We start from the raw sequence: 21720 nt of genomic DNA, 5'->3' as shown, positions 1-21720 counted from the left end.
CGCAAAAAGAAAAGGAGGACTTGTGGCACCTTAGAGACTAACAAATTTATTAGAGCATAAGCTTTTGTGAGCTACAGCTCACTTCATCGGATGCATCATCCATGCATGCATTCATCGGTTTTTTTTCCACCAAATGCATCCGATGAAGTGAGCTGTAGCTCACGAAAGCTTATGCTCTAATAAATTTGTTAGTCTCTAAGGTGCCACAAGTACTCCTTTTCTTTTTGCGAATACAGACTAACACGGCTGCTACTCTGAAATTTGTGTAATGACTCATCCATTCCCAGTCCCTATTCAAGCCTAAGTTAATTGTATCCAGTTTGCAAATTAATTCCAATTCAGCAGTCTCTCGCTGGAGTCTGGTTTTGAAGTTTCTTTGTTGAAGGATAGTCACCCTCAGGTCTGTAATCGAGTGATCGGAGAGATTGAAGCGTTCTCCGACTGGTTTTTGAATGTTACAATTTTTGACGTCTGATTTGTGTCCATTTATTCTTTTACGTAGAGATTGTCCAGTTTGACCAATGTACATGGCAGAGGGGCATTGCTGGCACATGATGGCATAGATCACATTGGTAGATGCGCAGGTGAACGAGCCTCTGATAGTGTGGCTGATGTGATTAGGCCCTATGATGGTGTCCCCTGAATAGATATGTGGACAGAGTTGGCAACGGGCTTTGTTGCAAGGATAGGTTCCTGGGTTAGTGGTTCTGTTGTGTGGTGTGTGGTTGCTGGTGAGTATTTGCTTCAGGTTAGGGGGCTGTCTGTAAGCAAGGACTGGCCTGTCTCCCAAGATCTGTGAGAGTGATGGGTCGTCCTTCAGGATAGGTTGTAGATCCTTGATGATGCGTTGGAGAGGTTTTAGTTGGGGGCTGAAGGTGATGGCTAGTGGCGTTCTGTTATTTTCTTTGTTGGGCCTGTCCTGTAGTAGGTGACTTCTGGGTACTCTTGTGGCTCTATCAATCTGTTTCTTCACTTCAGCAGGTGGGTATTGTAGTTTTAAGAACGCTTGATAAAGATCTTGTAGGTGTTTGTCTCTGTCTGAGGGGTTGGAGCAAATGCGGTTATATGGTAGAGCTTGGCTATAGACAATGGATTGTGTGGTGTGATCTGGATGAAAGCTAGAGGCATGTAAGTAGGAATAGCGGTCAGTAGGTTTCTGATATAGGGTGGTGTTTATGTGACCATCGCGTATTAGCACCGTAGTGTCCAGGAAGTGGATCTCTTTGTGTGGACTGGTCCAGGCTGAGGTTGATGGTGGGATGGAAATTGTTGAAATCATGGTGGAATTCCTCAAGGGCTTCTTTTCCATGGGTCCAGATGATGAAGATGTCATCAATGTAGCACAAGTAGAGTAGGTGCATTAGGGGACGAGAGCTGAGGAAGCGTTGTTCTAAGTCAGCCATAAAAATGTTGGCATACTGTGGGGCCATGCGGGTACCCATCGCGGTGCCGCTGATTTGAAGGTATACATTGTCCCCAAATGTGAAATAGTTATGGGTGAGGACAAAGTCACAAAGTTCAGCCACCAGGTTAGCCGTGACAGTATAGGGGATACTGTTCCTGACGGCTTGTAGTCCATCTTTGTGTGGAATGTCGGTGTAGAGGCTTCTACATCCATAGTGGCCAGGATGGTGTTTTTAGGAAGGTCACCGATGGATTGTAGTTTCCTCAGGAAGTCAGTGGTGTCTCGAAGATAGCTGGGAGTGCTGGTAGCGTAGGGCCTGAGGAGGGAGTCTACATAGCCAGACAATCCTGCTGTCAGGGTGCCAATGCCTGAGATGATGGGGCGTCCAGGATTTCCAGGTTTATGGATCTTGGGTAGCAGATAGAATACCCCAGGTCGGGGCTCCAGGGATGTGTCTGTGCAGATTTGTTCTTGTGCTTTTTCAGGGAGTTTCTTGAGCAAATGCTGTGGTTTCTTTTGGTAACCCTCAGTGGGATCAGAGGGTAATGGCTTGTAGAAAGTGGTGTTGGAGAGCTGCTGAGTAGCCTCTTGTTCATACTCCGACCTATTCATGATGACGACAGCACCTCCTTTGTCAGCCTTTTTGATTATGATGTCAGAGTTGTTTCTGAGGCTGTGGATGGCACTGTGTTCTGCACGGCTGAGGTTATGGGGCAAGTGATGCTGCTTTTCCACAATTTCAGCTCGTGCACGTCGGCGGAAGCACTCTATGTAGAAGTCCAGTCTGTTATTTCGACCTTCAGGAGGAGTCCACCCAGAATCCTTCTTTTTGTAGTATTGGTAGGAAGGTCTCTGTGGGTTAATATGTTGGTCAGAGGTGTGTTGGAAACATTCCTTGACTCAGACACATCGAAAATAGGATTCTAGGTCACCACAGAACTGTATCATGTTCGTGGGGGGTGGAGGGGCAAAAGGAGAGGCCCCGAGATAGGACAGATTCTTCTGCTGGGCTAAGAGTATAGTTGGGTAGATTAACAATTTTGCTGGGTGGGTTACGGGAACCACTGTTGTGGCCCCTTGTGACATGTAGTAGTTTAGATAGCTTTGTGTCCTTTTTCTTTTGTAGAGAAGCATAGTGTGTGTTGTAGATGGCTTGTCTAGTTTTTGTAAAATCCAGCCACGAGGAAGTTTGTGTGGAAGGTTGGTTCTTTATGAGAGTATCCAGTTTTGAGAGCTCATTCTTCATCTTTCCCTGTTTGCTGTAGAGGATGTTGATCAGCTGGTTCCGCAGTTTCTTTGAGAGTGTGCGGCACAAGCTGTCAGCATAGTCTGTGTGGTATGTAGATTGTAATGGATTTTTTACCTTTAGTCCTTTTGGTATGATGTCCATCTGTTTGCATTTGGAGAGGAAGATGATGTCTGTCTGTATCTGTATGAGTTACAACACACTGAGTTCCCCAGCCGAGCGCGTGGCGTTGAATCCTGGCGTGGGTGATGAATGCACCAGTCAGGATAATAACAGCCCATGGGCATGAAATCTGTCGGAGACCAGCCAGCCCAGCCCAGGGCCCAGAGCCCTCCGGATGTGACAGCCTGTGGTGTGGTAACAGCGCACATGGCTCAGCCAAGGTGCCCCAAGAGACCTCTGTTTAAACCGTGTCTCAGACCCCTCACCCCCATCGTCTTACTCCTGTGAACAGAAAAGTGTAAAGCTCCAGAAACGAGGGACACCAGGGTCCAGTTCGCCCTTGAGCAGCAGTTTTACAGCCAAGGGGACTTGGTGAAATGGAGCTGCCCTGCGGGGTACCGACCCTCACAGCCTGTGATCAGATGCACTAGACACAGGAACCAGAGTGTCTGGAGTGGGACTGCCACCTGCACTGGTGAGTGTGAGCCCCTGGAGTCACCGCGATCACAGGGCTCCGGCGTCCCACCCTCTAGCACCTCACAGCTCCCGAGTGACCGGCCTTCGCGCCCCCCGCCACTCTCCCGGCACTAGCCCTGGCGTCCATGTTGGCGTCTCAGCCTGTGTCCTAGTGACAGGTGTCCCCTTGTCTCTGGCAAGCCTGAAACGAGGCTCCCTCTGCGAACACCCCCTGCGGTGTAAATCACGGGCCAGACCCAGCGAGGTGTGAACACAGGGTCCCGGGTCAGTGGCAGAGGAGGGAGAGGGTCCAGACCCAGCGGGATGTGAGCGCAGGATCCGGGGTCACTAGTGGAGGAGGGAGAGGATCCAGACCCAGCGAGGTGTGAGCACAGGATCTGGGGTCACTGGCGGGAGGAGGGAGGAGGGAAGAGGGAGAGGGTCCAGACCCAGCGGGGTGTAAGCGCAGGATCCGGGGTCACTGGCGGAGGAGGGAGAGGGTCCAGACCCAGTGGGGTGTAAGCCCGGGATCCGGGGTCACTGGCGGAAGAGGGAGAGGGTCCAGACCTAGTGGGGTGTAAGCGCGGGATCCGGGGTCACTGGCGGAGGAGGGAGAGGGTCCAGACCCAGCGGGGTGTAAGCGCGGGATCCGGGGTCACTGGCGGAGGGGGGAGGAGGGAGAGGGTCCAGACCCAGTGGGGTGTAAGCGCGGGATCTGGGGTCACTGGCGGAGGAGGGAGAGGGTCCAGACCCAGTGGGGTGTAAGCGCGGGATCCGGGGTCACTGGCGGAGGAGGGAGAGGGTCCAGACCCAGCGGGGTGTAAGCGCGGGATCCGGGGTCACTGGCGGAGGGGGGAGGAGGAAGAGGGTCCAGACCCAGTGGGGTGTAAGCGCAGGATCCGGGGTCACTGGCGGAGGAGGGAGAGGGTCCAGACCCAGTGGGGTGTAAGCCCGGGATCCGGGGTCACTGGCGGAAGAGGGAGAGGGTCCAGACCTAGTGGGGTGTAAGCGCGGGATCCGGGGTCACTGGCGGAGGAGGGAGAGGGTCCAGACCCAGCGGGATGTGAGCGCAGGATCCGGGGTCACTAGTGGAGGAGGGAGAGGATCCAGACCCAGCGAGGTGTGAGCACAGGAACTGGGGTCACTGGCGGGAGGAGGGAGGAGGGAAGAGGGAGAGGGTCCAGACCCAGTGGGGTGTAAGCGCGGGATCCGGGGTCACTGGCGGAGGAGGGAGAGGGTCCAGACCCAGTGGGGTGTAAGCGCGGGATCCGGGGTCACTGGCGGAGGAGGGAGAGGATCCAGACCCAGCGAGGTGTGAGCACAGGATCTGGGGTCACTGGCGGGAGGAGGGAGGAGGGAAGAGGGAGAGGGTCCAGACCCAGCGGGGTGTAAGCGCAGGATCCGGGGTCACTGGCGGAGGAGGGAGAGGGTCCAGACCCAGTGGGGTGTAAGCCCGGGATCCGGGGTCACTGGCGGAAGAGGGAGAGGGTCCAGACCTAGTGGGGTGTAAGCGCGGGATCCGGGGTCACTGGCGGAGGAGGGAGAGGGTCCAGACCCAGCGGGGTGTAAGCGCGGGATCCGGGGTCACTGGCGGAGGGGGGAGGAGGGAGAGGGTCCAGACCCAGTGGGGTGTAAGCGCGGGATCTGGGGTCACTGGCGGAGGAGGGAGAGGGTCCAGACCCAGTGGGGTGTAAGCGCGGGATCCGGGGTCACTGGCGGAGGAGGGAGAGGGTCCAGACCCAGCGGGGTGTAAGCGCGGGATCCGGGGTCACTGGCGGAGGGGGGAGGAGGAAGAGGGTCCAGACCCAGTGGGGTGTAAGCGCAGGATCCGGGGTCACTGGCGGAGGAGGGAGAGGGTCCAGACCCAGTGGGGTGTAAGCCCGGGATCCGGGGTCACTGGCGGAAGAGGGAGAGGGTCCAGACCTAGTGGGGTGTAAGCGCGGGATCCGGGGTCACTGGCGGAGGAGGGAGAGGGTCCAGACCCAGCGGGGTGTAAGCGCGGGATCCGGGGCCACTGGCGGAGGGGGGAGGAGGGAGAGGGTCCAGACCCAGTGGGGTGTAAGCGCGGGATCTGGGGTCACTGGCGGAGGAGGGAGAGGGTCCAGACCCAGTGGGGTGTAAGCGCGGGATCCGGGGTCACTGGTGGAGGAGGGAGGCAGGGACAGCGCCAGACCCAGCCGGGCTCTGTGGGCCCAGGTGAGAGCATGGCAGGCTCGGGCAAAGGACGCAGTGGCAAAGCCCCGAGAGGCTGGGCCTGGAGGGACGTGGGAGACGAGGCCGAGATGCTCCGGGGCAGGGTTCAGAGAGTGGAGAATCTGAATTCAGCCCTGGTGTGACCGTGACCCCAGCTCCTCGGCCCAAGTGAGGGGTTGCTCAAGGGGGAGGGGTCCTCGGGGAGCAGCTCCCAGGAGCGGGCAGAGGGCTGTGGGGAGGGGCGCTCAGGGGCTGGGATCTGTCTGGGGACAGAGGTGGCAGGTGGGTGAGGGAGCAGATGTTACCCAGGCAGGTGTGCCAGGGGCTGGGTGCCAGGGGCAGGTGGGTGGCTCAGGAGACACTAAGGTGCTATGGAGACACTGGGGCAGGAGCTGAGTTGCCATAGTGATGTGTGCAGCACGGGGACCCAGACGGGCATATTGGGGTGTTCGTGGTCTGGGGTGTGGGGGAGGGACATTGGCTAACGGGGAGGAGACGCGGTGGGATATGGGGCACAGGCCAACAGGTGTCAGCATCCCTCAGGTGACGGGGGTGGGGCCCAGCCTGGGCAGATGGGCTGACAGCCCCTCTCACAAGATTATGGGGCAGGAGCGGTATCAGCTCTGGGTGCCCCCTCCCAGGGTGGGGCGCAGTCCAGGTCGCTCTGCTGGGATGGGAGGACGCAGTGGTCATGAGGGAGGGATTTGCGGAGACTGGGCATTTTTTTTCCCTCCAGGGGTTTGTACGACGGCAGGAAACTGGCCCCCGTCGGTCTCTGCTGTGTCCGCACGGACAGAGTTTGCCGTTGGCGAGAGGGTTTGGGTGACCTGCCTCCAGGAGCAGTACGAGGGGCGCTCGGCTTGGATGCAGTGTACGGAGAGGCCTGGGCGCGTGGAGTGGGACACGAGCCACGTGAGCTGTGTGGGTGAGTTCTGCACAGATGGGCTGCAGGATGGACTGGGGGGATTCGAACCCAGGACCTGAGGTCCCCTGCGAGGTTCTGAGCCGGTGCGAGGTCCATGGACCTCAGGGAGCTGGATGGGGTGGAGGTCTCTGCTCTCGGTGACATTACCCCGCTGCCAGGAGAGCAGCACCCAGGGGCCAGTTCCCATCTCAGGACCCCAGCCGTCGGGGTGGGCGTTTGCCCTGCCTGACCGCTCAGGCCCTGGTCGCGCCCTGCGGGGGGCGTGTGCCGGAGGCAGGAGAAGCCCCAGGCTGGGCAGAGGGCGATGGCCCAAGGGCATAAACCTTCCCAAAGGAGCCTTGTGGCTGAATCGTGGCCTCACCGCCCCCACCACGAGCTGCCTGGGTCAGCCCCCGTCCCAGCCGGGTTCTTCCAGTGTGTTCAGACCCCTGGTGCTTCCACAAGCGGCTGAGTTCGTTCACGGACCTGCCCCACAGAGGGGGCAAGTGAGCCTGTGGGTCGGACCAGTGAGAGCCGGCAAAGCCCGGTTCGACCCCCACCCCCGCAGGGCTCCACAGGCCAGGCCTCGTGCTCCGGCCCTCGTTCTAAATGGCCCAGACGAGGGGGTGCCAGCCCGTCCCTGGGTGATTATCCCCCAGCGTCAGACGTCTCCCAGCCGGGCTGCCCCAGCCCTCACTAACACCACACCCCCTTTCCTCTGGCAGAGAAATGCCCCAGGCCCCAGTGGGACCCCAGACTCCGGTTTGTGCCAGACTGGCCGTTTTATGGCCAGAATGAACAGACGAGGCTGAGCTGCTCTGGGGGGTCCCAGGCTTCGCTCTCTGTGATCAGATGTGTGAGATGGAGTCGGACCCGGAATTACTGGGCAGTGTGGGACCGGGGCACATGGCGCGCTACCAGAGGGAACGTTACCTGTGCGGGTAAGTGAGGACACAGCGGCTCCCGGCCCTGGCCAGCTCCCTGCTCACGCGGCTGGAAACCCAGCTGGGGTATGGGGTAACTGAGAACTGTCTGGGCGCGCACAGAGCAGGGGAGCGGGGAAAGCCTGAGGTCAGGGGTCAGTGCCTGCAAGAGGAGCCCACGAGGCCAAGGCACATTTGGGGGGGATGGGAGGGGGGCTTTAAGGGTATTTTTTAAAGACTTGTAGCACTTGGAGCCAGCAAAGCCCCCTGGGGCCCAGCCAGCCCATCCGCAGGCCAGGGCAGGATTGTTCCCAACAGGGGATTCCCCAGTGATCTGAGTGGCTTAGTGTTAACTGCTCCCTCCACACCCCCAGAGAGGATTCCACACCTGGGGGCGGGGGTGTCCCCGTCAGGACGTCTGTCACAGAAACAGGCAGCGCCAGGCTGGACCGGAGCTGTGCTCCATTGAGCCCCGGATCCTGGGTCCAAACTAGCAGCTTCAGACAGAGAGGTAGGAATGCCCCAGGAGGGAGCGATGGGGTCACCTGCCCCAGGGAGAGTCCCCACCCCCCAGTCAGAGGTTGGCTCACGTCCTGGAGCAGGAGGGGCCGGTCTGCTCCCAAACATTTGTCCTGCTGTTCAGTCTAAGCTCTCCCCGTTCCACCCGGTGCGCCCAGCTACAGACCCCCCGGATCAAGGCTGTCTGCAGACTCAGGCAGACATCACTGCATCACTCACACTCAGGGCACTTTTCAAGTTCTTCTTTGCAGCCCACTGGGCTAGAAGCAGTGTTTTAATGAGCGTTGGGATTGTCGTCATCCCGTGAGAGGGCCTTAGGCACGTGCCTGCAGTGCCTGGGCCATAAACCAGCCCTGCCCCAGGGCATGTCTGGCCCCTCTGACAGGGAGCCGCGCCCTGGGAGCCCAGCACCACCCCCTATTTTCAAGAGCCCCTCAATGCACTGTCAGTGGCCTCTTGGGTAATATTTAAAAACCGCACAGTCCAGCAGGAGTGCTGGAACCACCCCCGCTCTGCCCCTTCCCCCCAAGACCCAGCCCCCGTTCGCTCGCTGCTATTCCCCTGTCTCCCCTGCCCGGGTGGGGAGGGACTCGCCTGCGGAGCCACCGCTGGGAGCTGCAGCCGCCCGAGGCAGGGAGGAGGCAGCCCCGGCTGAGGAGGGTCTGGCGCGGGTGGTGACTCAGCACCTCCCTGCCGCCCCCACCCGCAGTAACTGGACTTTGCGTGTCCGGTCAGTAGATCTGACAATCCCAGCATGCACTCTGCTGCCGCTCGGGACCGCATGGCTCAAGGCACCTGTCGTCTCCATGGGCTGCGTCCCTGTTTCACTGCAGCCGGCATGTCCCCTGGAGCAGGGAAGCCCCAGAGTCCAGCTCCCTCAAAGGACTGTGTCCTGCTTGGCTGCCAAGCGACGGAGGTACCGACGGGAGCACCGGGGGTGTTTGCAAAGGGGGTGAGGTTGCCTGGAAGAAAAGGAAATCAGGCTTGGATCAGAACCCCCCCGGGGCTCAGTTGGGCGATACTGATGGTAATCCTGTGTCCTCTGTGGTGCCTTCCACCCGAGGAGCTCAGATGTTGGTGGGTTTGGCCTCTCACCCCGCTGTGGGTGGGGAGTAGGGGCTATTTGACTGGAATGCCTTTGCAGAGCTCTGTGCGTCCGGAAGGATCAGGAAAGTAACCCTCATGCTGGTGCTTATTCTCCAGTGACCCCCCGGATCATCCCAGGGGCCCTGGAGATTTCACCCACCACCATCAAACTGCGCTGGACTTGTGAACCCCCCGAATCCTGCCAGGGCAGCTGGAAGATACAAGCCCAATGCTGGCTGGATGGACCCCTGTCAGGCCCCTGCTGGAGACCAGAGCACACCACCAGCAAGCAGCCGTTACAGGGACTGGAAGGAACAGTAACGTGCAGCTCCCTGCACCCCTTCACCTCCTACACAGTCACCATCTCTGGGGGCTACCCAGCGACCGTCCTTTATAGCCAGCGGGTCCGCACAAGTGAAACAGGTAGGGGAGGTGGGGGAGTCGCCCTGTGGCTGTGAAACGTGGGCTCGGTGCTGAGCATGGGGGCAGACAGGCCCCTGTCGCTCTGCAACTCAACCTGCCTGTCCGAGCAACTGAGCAGACTTAGCTGGTGATCGGGGCCCTGCCTGGAGGTTGAAGGCTCAGGAGAAAGGGGTGTGGGGCTCATTACAGCAAACAGAGTCCCCCAACCCCATCTCCCTCCCCATCTCCCCAGGACAGGCCTGTGGGATGAGCTTGGAACCTGAGGCTCGGTGCGGGGGGATCCCACAGTGTGTTTGGGGCTCTGAAGGCCCAGGAGTGGAACGGTTGGGAGAGGAGTCACTAGGTGCCCTAGCCCAGCTGGTCGGCTGCCCACCTTCCCAGCAATCTGTCCATCCAGTCCAGTCCCGGTACCACGCCCCTCACTGTGGTGTCTGAGCCCCTCGTGCAGCCGAGGCAGGGACAGGAGCTCTGTGTCTCGGCTGCCAGGGGCTGTCAGGGAGGAGCTGTAAGGCGCTGCCAGCTCCTCATGCCCAGCCAGCCAGCATTGCCCAGGAGAGGTGGCAGGGCCTGGCCCTCACCCTCCTGCTGCCGGGACCACCCAGAACGGTGATCCCTGTGCCGGGAGCCCACCCCAACCCCACAGTGCTCTGCACACTGTGTCTCATCCTTGGGCCTAGTCAGTGACCCGGGATTCCTTCGCTTTCAGCCCCAGACCAACCCGAGATCGAGCCGCTGGATCCCAGCACCAAAACCTTCATGTGGAAGCAGCTGCCGCCCTGCAAAGGGGAGATCGTCGGGTACCAGGTACCGGGGCCAGCGACTCGCTGGGATGCCTCTGGAGGGTGTCTCAGCCCGGGGCACAGTCTGAGTGGGCAGGGACAGCGAGAGAGGGAGGGAGATTCAGGGGGCATCGTCCAGGTGTCATTATCCATCTCTGCTGCCCTTCCCGCAGCGTCGAGCCCTGCCCCAGAGCGAGGGGCACCTCGCCCCCACTCTCCAGCTGCTCCATGGCCCTCCCTGAGCTTTCCCCCTTTATGGCCGGTTGGGACTTTAAAACTACCCAATCCCTCCTGTCTCCAGCATTGCATACATCTTGCTGCGTGCCCCTGTGCTGCAGGCTCTGACCCAGATCCTGCGAGTGCAACAAGCAGCTCCGTGCCCCTGTGCTGCGGGCTCTCGCCCGTCCCCTGCCTGGCACAGCATGCAGCTCCATGCCCCAGCACTTCCCCGGGGGACACTGACAAATGGGGGACCCCTGTGAGCGGGAGCGGCCCTGGGCATGCACCCTACCTGAGCAATGCCCGTTTTGCTGCCCAGGTGGCCGTGCTGGCTGCCACAGAGGAAGAAGAAACTCCCCGTGCTGCTGGGCAGCTCTGCCATGCTGGGGCAGGGGAGGGAGAGAAGGAGGGTGAAGTCCCTGCTGGCAGAGGGGTGCTCAGACAATTCCTTGCAGCGTGGGGCTTGTGCCCATTGTCAGGTGGGGCTGGGGGTCAGAACCGCTCCTCTCCAGAGCCGCGTTCCTTTCTCTAGCTGAACATCACGGCCAGCAGAGAGTACAACAGCAGTTTCCTCGAGGTCGAGAAGCTGCGAGTGAATCAGTCGGTCACCAAGTACCTGCTGCACCCCTGGAGACACGGGACCAACTACACAGTGACAATCCAGGGCCTGACGGCTGCCGGCCTTGGGCAGGAGTCACGCTGGGACTTTGAAACCAACATCTCTGGTAGGGGCCTCCCTGCTCTAGGATGAGTCTGAGGGGGCCGAAGACCAGGGCACGGACCAAAAGCAACTCCCTGAGCTCTCTGGCATGGCTCCCGGCCCCTCTCCTTTCCCACGGCACTGTGTCCCAGGGAGAGCGCAGGCCCAGCTGAGCAGGGTGCGGCGTTACATGCTGGGCCCGCATGGGGCACAACTCCATGTTGTGCACTCCCTTAACCCCAGGGCAGGCACAGCATGGGCAGGAGCAGGGGTGTTTATGCCCAGACAGCCTGACAGTGTTCCTGAGCCATGCCTGGCAGCACCCCAAAATGGGTTGGTGCAGACTGAGACCCGGCATTAGCTCCAGGGCAGTTCTGTGCTTCTGGCTGTCAGATGGGCCCTTCCTGTCTCCCCAGACAGCATGCGATGCTGCCCGCTGACGCTTTGCCTGTTGGTTAATCCCTGCAGAGCCAGCCATCCCCCCCAGCGTCACCGCCCTGAGCGTCTACAGCATCTCCCCGTCGAGCGGGACGGCTCTGCTCCCCCTGCAGCCCCTCCCTGGGCTCCATGGACCCATCAGGTACAGGCAGCTCAGGCAGGGAGTATTGCTGTGACCGCAGGAAACCCACCCCTGGAATCAGCGAGAGGTCTTTGCAGCCAGAGGCCTCAGCCACACACAGCACGTCACCACGCCCGGGGGTGCGCTTAGACCACCCCGGCCTGGGCGCCAGCAGCGCCTGGCTGCGGTCACGTGGCTGGAAGGTGTCAGGAGGTGTTGCTGTTCATTATTAGTACGTGTGTGTCGTATAGCGCCCAAAGGGGTGCTGGGCACTTCCTAGAGGGAATGGGACGCCCAGGCCCCTTCCCCAAGGGGCTTTCACCTAAACCTCAGACCAGCCCCCGTGGGTGGGGTGACTAGCACTAGGGGGATGGGCTGGGGAGGTTTGTTCTCCACGGCTTTGTCCAGTCTGTGATAAACACCCAGCGATGGGCTCCCCCATTCCCAGAAGGTTCCCCAGCCTGGACCAGCCTGCGGCAGGAATTTTCCCTGACAATCACCCTGCATTTCCCCTGTCACCCCTCAGCCCCCATCTGGCTAACTCCATTCCCCTGCCCGGTTCAGTTCCCCCATCACCCCTCAGCCCCCACCTGGCTTAACCCTCCCCGCCCCGTTCAATTCCCCCTCAGCCCCCATCTGACTAAGCCCTCCTCTGCCCCATTCAGTTCCCCCATTTCCCCTCAGCCCCCACCTGGCTAACCCCTCTCTTGCAGGGAGTATCAGATCATTGTATCTGCGATGCAGAATGGCAGCGAAGTGGATGCCTGCTGCTCACCAGGTCTGCAGCCCTTCAACTCCAGCCTGGAGCTCGACATGTACCTGGCTGCCGTGCTCCCCGCGCACAACCTCACAGGCCCGACTGACTTTGTGCTGGGCGACGGGGCCCATCACTATGGGTACTACAATGCTCCCCTCCGCCCCCACAGGAACTACACGGCTGTGGTGCGTGTCATCAGCCGTTGGAACCAGGTAGCTCTCGATTCCCCTGGCACGCTGACCACTCCTCTGGGGTTCCCAGGCCAGGGGTGGCTTCGCTCAGGGCTGCCCATGCTGCAGTGGGCAGGCTGGGAGGTGGCAGCTGAGGGCTGGGGTATCAAAGACGGGGAGGACCTGGCTGGCCACCCCGTGCTCCAAGGAGTGCAGCGGGATGGCCCCTGTGGGTGGGATACCGCTTCTGCCCCTATGCACTGTGGAGGCTGGAAACGGCCTCCACAGTGGGTCACATCTAGTCCGTCCTTCGCCCACCCCACAAGCTCCATTGGTCCCTTTGTTAGGATTTGTCCAGCCCAAAGCTAACACTCCTGAGATGGGGCTTCCAACATTTGCCCTTGGAAGCCCATCCACAGGCCGAGACATTGCAGGGAGTATTATCTAAAGGTTAGAGCAAGAGGCTGGCACTCAGGACTCCTGGGTTCTATTTCAGGCCATGCTGATGGTTTGCTGTGTGACCTGGGCAAAACTGAAGTAATAGAATTTATTTTCTCTAATTTGAGCTAATTTTAGGATTTTAGGGCATCAACCCCCGTAATATCCAGGTGCAAAGTCACTGAGCCTGGCTCTGCCTCAGTTTCCCCATCTGTAAAGTCAGTACAATATCTTACAGGGAGATAAGGGCTGTCGATTAATCGCAGTTAACTCGCCCAATTAACTCAAAAAATGAATCACGATTAAAAAAATTAATCACAATTAATCGCAGTTTTAATCACACTCTTAAACAATAGAATACTAATTGAAATTTATTAAATAGTTTTGGATGTTTTTCTCCATTTTGAAATATATTGATTTCAATTACAACACAGAATACAAAGTGTACACTGCTCACTTTATATTATTTTTTATTACAAATATTTGCACTGTAAAAATGATAAACAAAAGAAATTCTATTTTTCAGTTCACCTCATACAAGCACTGTAGTGCAATCTCTTTATCATGAAGACAACTTACAAATGTAGATATTTTTGTTACATAACTGGACTCAAAAACTAAACAATGCAAAACTTTAGAGCCTACAAGTCCACTCAGTCCTACTTCTTGTTCAGCCAATCGCTCAGACAAACAAGTTTGTTTACATTTACAGGAAATAATGCTGCCTGCTTCTTATTTACAATGTCACCTGAAAGTGAGAACAGGCGTTCACATGGCACTTTTGTAGCCAGCATTGTAAGATATTTACATGCCAGATCTGCTAAACATTTCTATGCCCCTTCATGCTTTGGCCACCATTCCAGAGGACATGCTTCCCTGCTGCTGATGCTCGTTTAAAAAAAATGTGTTAATTAAATTTGTGACTGAACTCCTAGTGGGAGAATTGTATGTTCCCTGCTCTGTTTTACTCGCATTCTGCCATATATTTCATGTTCTAGCAGTCTCGGGTGATGACCCAGCACATGTTGTTCATTTTAAGAACACTTTCACTGCAGATTTGACAAAACACAAAGAAGGTACCAATGTGAGATTTCTAAAGATAGCTACAGCACTTGACCCTTCCAAACTCTGAGAGGGATGAGGTGTGGAGCATGCTTTCAGAAGTCTTAAAAGAGCAACACTCCGGTGCAGAAACTACAGAACCCGAACCACCGGAAAAGAAAATCCCCTTCTGCTGGTAGCATCTGACTCAGATGATGAAAATGAACATACGTCAATCCGCACTGCTTTGGATTGTTATCAAGCAGAACCCATCATCAGCATGGACGCATGTCCCTGGAATGGTGGTTGAAGCATGAAGGGACATATGAATCTTTAGTGCATCTGGCACGTAAATGTCTTGCAACGCCAGCTGTAACAGGGCCATGTGAATGTCTGTTCTCACTTTCAGATGACGTAAACAAGAAGCAGGCAGCATTATCTCCTGCAAATGTAAACAAACTTGTTTGTCTAAGAGATTGGCTGAACAAGAAGTAGGACTGATTGGACTTGTAGGCTCTGAAGTTTTACATTGTTTTATTTTTGAATGCAGTTATTTTTTGTACATAATTCTACATTTGTAAATTCAACTTTCATGACTAAAGTATTTGTATGAGGTGCATTGAAAAATACTATTTCTTTTGTTTTTTTATGTGCAAATATTTGTAATCAAAATAAATCTAAAGTGAGCACTGTATACTTTGTATTCTGTGTTGTAATTGTAATCAATGTATTTAAAAATGTAGAAAACATCCAAAAATATTTAAATACATGGCATTCTGTTTTTGTTTAACAGCGCGATTAATGGCTTGACAGCCCTAGAAATTATGTTTGTGAAGCACGCAGCGATCCGTGCCTGGAGCCCTTATCTCAGGGATCACAAGGCATTGATAGAAATGGCTAGTTTGGACTCATCCCTCTCTGTCTCTTCCATAGATGGAGAAATTCAGCTGTGTGCACTATGACTTCTTCGTCGGTAAGCAGCCCGTTGTGGCTTGGCTTTGACCCAGTGCCAGGGAGAAATCCCCTCCACACCCTTCCTTTTATTAGGAACTCTTGTTTACAGCTGAGTAGAACTAGTTTGGACCCTGACAAACGGGCTCTGCCATGCTGGGGGCAGACGGCTCACCCCCGAACCTGAAAGACGAGGTCAGCGCCCCAGGGGTGGGTAGAGCCAGCCCCATCATGACACTTAGCCTGGGCACCCAGCAGTGTGGAAATCACCTGGAACCCAAGGGCCACTCAGCTGGGCAGAAGGGGGCAGATTGTAGTCACCCTCACCTCGAACAGGGAGCTACTGCCCGCAGTGACCAGTTGTTCCAGCAAGCTGTGCTCAGGCTTGATCTGACGGTCATACCACAGAGACCACCCATCCCAGCACTGGCTTCAGCCTGGCTGTGTGGTCCAAGGTGAAGCATTGCATGCTGGGTCACATGGTGCTGGGCGGCCCAGGGGACAGCACCAGCATGCAGAGTGAGCTGGGTTTAGGCCCAGCTCTGCCGTGGACCATCTGTGTGACCTCGGGCAAATTACTTCACTTCTCTCCCTCTCCCCCTCGTTGTCCTTGTCTATTCCAGTGCAAGCGCTTCGGGGCAGGGGCTGCCTCCCTGCATGTGTGTGCAGCACCCAGTGCAGCGGGGCCTGGAGCCTGGCTGGGGCCTCGGGGCACCGCTGTCAAATGACACACACCCAGTCTGAAAGGGCTGGGAGTGGCCATGTGGGTCACACCTGGGGTCCCTGCCCTAACTAGGGTAATGGCAGGTCCTGGGCACCTGGCTACGCTCTGTGCCTGGCTGATGTCCCATGGCAGCTGTGCACTGTGCATGCCGTGGTTCTGCCAGGGACCCGCGAGATGCAGGCTGGCTCAGCAACTAGAAAGGAGTCTGCCACATGCCCACTGGTTCTGGTTCTGTTGCTTGCAGGAGAGGCCCAGACTCCCCAGTCCGGGGGCCTGGCAGTAGCCGTGGCAGTGCTGGTGGTACTGGTGCTGTTGGTCGCAGGGGCCCTGCTTCTGTGGTTTGTGCTCTCCAGGTCAGTGTGACTGAGTGGGTCCCAGGGGTCACATCCTGCACCACTCCTGCTCTGCAGCTGGGAACCCGTCTCCTCAGGCTGTAGGGCTGGTAGTGCCAGGCGGCGAATCCCATGGGGTGTGATGAACAGTGCCTGGGGTAGCTTGTCCCTGAGTCCCTCGACCCTGTCGCTCACCAGAAAGCAGCTAAGGGGCATTGGGGTCAGTACATTTCTTTTCACCTGGCCCATGGTTGAGCCAGACACACCTCCTAGTTGGCACCCAGGTCATTGGCCTGGTAACAGGCCCTCTGAACTGGCCTTGATGTGCCTGAGGACAGAGCACCCGGCACTGCTGGCTGGGCAGTGGGACAGAGCCTCTGATATTGAATAAACTCCAGCTGCAGTCCAGCCACAGATGGACGTGACTGAGTCACCGGTGTCCCCTGGGCCTTCAGTGACCTCTCCACGGCGTGGGAAACCTAGTGTGGGTGGCAGCCCACTTCCTAGTGCTAGACTTTAATTGGTAATGAAAGCAGTGCCAGGGCTCAAGCAACTTTTTTACTTTCATAACTGATGGGGCAAACCCAGAGGTGCCGAGGCTCTGAACTGCCAGGCCCAGAGGTGCCGGGCTCTGAACTGCCAGGGCTCTGAACTGCCAGGCCCGGAGGTGCCAGGGCTCAGCCGTGGCACAAATGAAGCCCTGCCGAATGCACAGACAGCGACATCCCAAACCACATTGGCAGGGACTGTGGGGGATGCGTGTCTTGCGGAGCTGGGCATGAACAAGGCTGCCAGTTTGGCTGCAGGGCTGTGAGCTGGCTGCTTTCAGCAGCACCAGAGCGACTGTAATTCACAAAGTACAGCCCCTCCCTGGGCGCAGCTCCCCTGCGGTTCCAGACTGCCTGCCCTGCTCACTGGAACAGCCCCTGCCTGGACAGCAGAGCCAGAGCCACCTGAAGGCCCAAGCAACTCTGGGGAGTCTGGCCTAGCCCCATACTCTGCATCGTGGGGTCTTGGGGGGTGAGGCTTGGGCACCTGGACATCCCAGCATGCCGTGGGCCAGGCTCTTTGGAGCAAGGCAGAGCACTGCATCCTGGGGGCTGAGGGTTCTCTCTACGGACTGGCCAGGCTGATTGACGCCGATGACAGCAGGGGCTGTTACATGGGCTGCCTTTGGCCTGCAGGCCCCAGGAGAAGCCACGACCAGCTGGGGGGCATTCCCAGGGCATCGGGGGACATGCTCTCCCCTCTCAGGCTCTCCGCTGCTCATCCGGGGTCTCACCTTGCTAATCCGCAGGAAGAAGAGGGACGAGCCAAAGGACAAGAGCAACGGGGCAATCCCCCTGAAGAGGAACCGAGGAGGTGTGGGTGGAGCGAGGCCAACCCTGGCCCTGTCTGGATGTGCTGGCAGCTCAGTACACAGGCTGAGGGCTCCTAATGCCCTCCCTAGGATGGGGACCTGGCCAGCGGGGAGGGTGATGTCCTTACAGCGGTTGGGGTGCCCTGGCTGGCAGGGGATGGGGATGCCCTCCCTGGGACCAGGACCTGCCCTGGCCGGCGGGGGGAGGGACACTCTCACAGGAATGGGGGACCCTGGCCAGAAGGGGGTGCTGACAGCCTCCCAGGAAAGGGGGCCCTGGCCAGCGAAGTTGGTGACACCAGCCCATTCGAATGGCAGAGCTCCCAGGCCCCAGGGACAGGCTAACTCCTGGTTTCCCGATCCCAGCAGGTGCAAACAGGCTGCGCACACAGATCCTGGTGGCTGAACTGCTGGAGTCTCTGAAGCGGTTTAAGAGAGCAGAAATGGAGGACGAGGAGGCAGAGGACGACGCAAATCCTGAACGGCCCCCAGTGGGGCGCAATGCGGAGTACCAGGTTGGTGCCAGAACTCACTATGCATTTTGTCTCACTACGCTGCAGTGAGGTTGTAGGGCACATCTACATGGGGAAATAGCTCCCCTTTGGGACACTCTGATTCCAGAATGGCCCTATGGGGCGCTGTTCCAGAGTGGCCACATTGTTAGACCCACAGCAGGGGCCTCCCTACAGGATGGGGGAGCAGGCAGATACTGGACACAGTGCTGGTATATAATACTTTACGTATTTTTTATTGCTTATAAAATAAACCTTACTTACTTTACATTTATATCCCAAACATACTACCCCAGAGTTCATAGTTAGAAGTTCTGATGGTTAGTTGAGGTTTTTTTAATTACAAGGTGCAGGAAGTTTGCAAATACTGCACCATATTTAAACCAGGCTTTGGATTAATAAATGACTTTAAATTGCCAATGTGTGAAGCCTTCATTTATAATTTACTTTGTGACGTCATTAGTTTTTGTTTTTGTTGTTAACACGTAATGCACGTACTTATGTTAAGCATACTTCATTTACACTAGGCCTTAATAGCCTATAAACTATTTCATGGATATATGAAGATAGATATATATACACATCCCAGCAACATGGGGTGCCATTCCAGAACGGCGTCAAGGGGCGCAGTTCCAGAATGACCTCAGGGGGCACCATTCCAGACTAGCTGGAGCTATCAGCTATAGTGCTCGACCCCACCTTATTCTGGAATGACTCCCCGTGTAGACAAGCCTCTATCAGCCATGCTGGCTGAGCTGTTGTGACGAAGTGGGACTGTTCTTAATCTTTGCTCTGAATATTGTGGGGGTGCCTCAGTTTCTCCTATGCAGTTCTTAAGTGTCTAGGTGGTGGGATAAGGGTGTAGGATCCTTGCAGAGCCCTAGAGGCAGGTGTGTGCAGGGGTCTGGACACAGAGAATGTCCGACACCCTGTTCCCTGGCAACTGATGGCCTGGGCCTTCCCCCCTGCAAGGTGAGAGCTAAAGGGTTGGAGAACAAAGGAATCCGGTGCCCTCCTGACCCCAGAAAGGGACAAAGCCCAGAGGAGGGGAGGCTGGAGAGAGTCAGTTTGGGGCTGGCTGGGGACATGGAGTGAAGTGCAGACGAGGCTGTCTGGCTCACTGCCCCCCAAAATGGACCCGGCTGAGGGGTCCTGTTCTCTGCACCTACAAGCTCTGGTTTAGACCATGTTCATGTCATCTAATAAACCTTCTGTTTTACTGGTTGGCTGAGAGTCATGTCTGACTGCGAAGTTGGGGGGCAGGACCCTCTGGCTTCCCCAGGACCCCACCTGGGCGGACTGGCTGTGGGAAGCGCACGGAGGGGCAGAGGATGCTGGATGCTCCGAGGTCAGACCCAGGAAGGGGGGAGCCGGGTGAGCTGTGTGTCCTGCAGACAGGCTGCTCCCAGAGAGGAGACTCCCCCAGAGTCCTGCCTGGCTTCGTAGGGAGCAGTTCCAGAGCATCGCCCAGGGACTCCGTGACAGCTGTCCAGGCTGCTTTGGTCGTGCTCTGGCCCCAGCGCCCAGGCGGGTGTGGTGCCCTCAGGCTGGATCCTGTGCCGATAGGGCTGGCAACTGGATGTGCCTAACCTAAGTCCCTTCTCTTCCCCTGCAGAAACTGGTCTCAGGTTTGCTGCACCCAGGCCATGCCGGCAAGGAGCCCTGCAACCAGTCCAAGAACCGCTACAAGAGTGTCATCCCATGTGAGCAGAGCCTCTTCTCGTATCTTTGCTGAGCACTGTGTAAACGCTTCGTTTTACAAAGGAGAAGCTGCAGCCAGGCCACATGGGCTGGGATCCCAGCGGAGCATAGAAGCCTGGCAATGCTGGGCCTGGGTGCTGCTGCAGATGAGAGACTGCCAAGGAAACCTAGGTGCAGCAGGGAGCAGGGTGGGTGACTCAGTGGGGTGCTCTCCCTTAGGAGTGAGTGCTGAGTGTAATGCCCCGGCATGGCGCTAGGGGGTGCTGTGCAGCAGGGATGGGGCGGGTGACTTAGTAGGATTTGCTGACCCCTCCAAGTCCACGCTGACCCACAAGTGGCACTGAGGCCCTGTGTTGCTGGAGGTGCCGTCATTTGGCTGCTATGTAAAACGGAGCCCCTGACCTCTCATGGTTGTTCTAGGTCTCACGGCACATTTCCCCAGAGTTGGGGGGTCAACCTGCCGTCCTGATCAAGTATCAACTCAGATAATTCAGTTCTGCCTCATGACATTCCCCCACTGGCGCCTTTCTTTGCACGTATGAGTGTCTCTTCATTCTTCCCCTGAGTAGATTTGCAATGTAGCTAAGCAGCTGCCACCTCCCCTGCCAGAGGTGGCTGCTCTGTGTGGTGGGGCAGGGCTGCTGTCCCCATTGTGCAGGTGGGGAATTGAGGCACAGAGAGGCTACGGGACTTGCCCAAGATCGCAAAGGGAGTCAAAGCAGGGCTGTCCTTCCTCATCTGAGCGCTGTCCTGAGAACTCCAGGGTCACGGCAAAGCTGGGCATGGCACTGCCGAGGCACTGGCTCAAAGCTGTGGGTCCGGCCATGTCTGTCAGTCTGGAGGGAGCATGGGCAGGAGCATGGGCACAGCCCCTTGACTGGGCTTCTCTGATCAGTGATCGGCTCTCCTTTGTCTTTCAGATGATCACTGCCGCGTGGTGCTGCAGTCTGCCAACGTGGGCGATGACTACATCAACGCCAGCTACGTTGATGTAGGTACCCAGGCAGCGACTGGCACGCTGCTGCTGCTCAGTGCGGGGAAAGGGGGCAGGGGAAGCTCTGGGGCACACGGGGCAGCCCTACCCTCCTGGCACCACAGGAACACACACACCCCTGCTCTGAGCGACAGCCGCCCTCCCTCAGCCCTGCTCCAGGTCACATAGGTCCTGGGCAGAGGCTGCACACACAAGGCCCTCCAGGGTGCACGGGGCTGGGCAGCGTCTCTCACAGAGGGTGACAGAGGGTGACCGAGTAGCAAGGGTGAAAAATGGGGATTTTTTTTTTCCCAGGGGATGTGTGTGTGTGTGGGGGGGCATGTATAGCTGCATATGTAAGACAAAGCCCCTGATATTGGGACAGCTGGTCACCCTACTCGCACACTCTGGTGACACCAGGCCCAGGTGCTTCCCTCTGGGGATGCCAGATACGGCAGGAGCTGGATAGTCTCACACTCGCGCTCTGGATAGTCTCACACTCGCACTCTGGATAGTCTCACACTCGCACTCTGCCTGAGCACCTGCGTCTGAGGGGCCCCAGAGCAGAGATCTCCTTGTCAAAGAGAAGCGCATGTGGGCCCAGAGAGCCGAGCGTAGATCCCAGCAGGCAGAGGGCTTGGCTACCGTTTGGGGGGTGGGGGCTGTGGGAACTGGCCCTGCCCTGTGGCCCAGGCACATGGCCCAGCTCAGGGCTGGCCCTGGGTATTTCATCTCATACTTCTGATTTGTTAAGTGTTGAGATCATGTGACTAACGCTGTTACTGTCTCCCCTCCCTCTCAGAGCTACCGGAGCCCCCGCTTCTTCATCGCTGCTCAGGGTGAGTGCTCCCTGCTGGGGACAATGGGGGAATGCTCGGGGGGGGGAGCTTTGTCCAGCACGTGGCCCTGTCCAGGCCCAGGGCAGTCAGTCCCAGCTCTGGGGCGCGCCCAGTCCAGCCATTCCCAAGACGTGTGGAGCTGACACGTGGACTGCCAGCCAGCCTAGCCCAGTGCCCATCTAGCCTGGGCTCCTACCTCTTGCAGTGGACAATGCCTAGTGGCCAGTTCTGGAGTGGCCAGCGGCAGGAGAAGTCTCTTCCTAACCTGCATCCACCCAAGGCAGCTAGTGTTAGACCCTGCTATTTCGTTATCCCCTCTGAGGCAATGCTGGTGGTTCTCATCCTCCG

The 21720-nt window shown here is 57.4% G+C and overlaps 1 protein-coding gene across 8 annotated transcripts in view; it reads left to right on the top strand.

Moving 5' to 3' along the window:
- The window catches only part of LOC119856159 (receptor-type tyrosine-protein phosphatase U-like), a 68757-nt gene that overhangs the window by 28579 nt on the left and 18458 nt on the right, over positions 1–21720 (top strand). For 2 of the 8 annotated variants that reach the window (XM_038403349.2, XM_043515206.1), the window contains exons 7-21: positions 3106–3288; positions 6199–6387; positions 7092–7307; positions 9012–9317; positions 10024–10121; positions 10848–11040; positions 11484–11595; positions 12288–12543; positions 14914–14953; positions 15900–16008; positions 17285–17349; positions 17714–17862; positions 19475–19562; positions 20481–20551; positions 21336–21372. In XM_038403349.2, coding sequence (XP_038259277.1) covers positions 3106–3288; positions 6199–6387; positions 7092–7307; positions 9012–9317; positions 10024–10121; positions 10848–11040; positions 11484–11595; positions 12288–12543; positions 14914–14953; positions 15900–16008; positions 17285–17349; positions 17714–17862; positions 19475–19562; positions 20481–20551; positions 21336–21372 — 2112 coding nt within the window. Of the gene's footprint in view, positions 1–3105; positions 3289–6198; positions 6388–7091; positions 7308–9011; positions 9318–10023; positions 10122–10847; positions 11041–11431; positions 11596–12287; positions 12544–14913; positions 14954–15899; positions 16009–17284; positions 17350–17713; positions 17863–19474; positions 19563–20480; positions 20552–21335; positions 21373–21720 lie in introns of all 8 variants that reach the window. The other 6 variants (XM_043515208.1, XM_043515207.1, XM_043515209.1 and 3 more) reach the window with 6 other exon arrangements.

Source organism: Dermochelys coriacea, chromosome 5, assembly GCF_009764565.3.
Source record: "Dermochelys coriacea isolate rDerCor1 chromosome 5, rDerCor1.pri.v4, whole genome shotgun sequence".
In the NCBI taxonomy this organism is placed as follows: Eukaryota; Metazoa; Chordata; order Testudines; family Dermochelyidae; genus Dermochelys; species Dermochelys coriacea.
The sequence above is the reverse complement of the archived record's forward strand: the minus strand, read 5'-3'. Positions and strand labels throughout refer to the sequence as shown.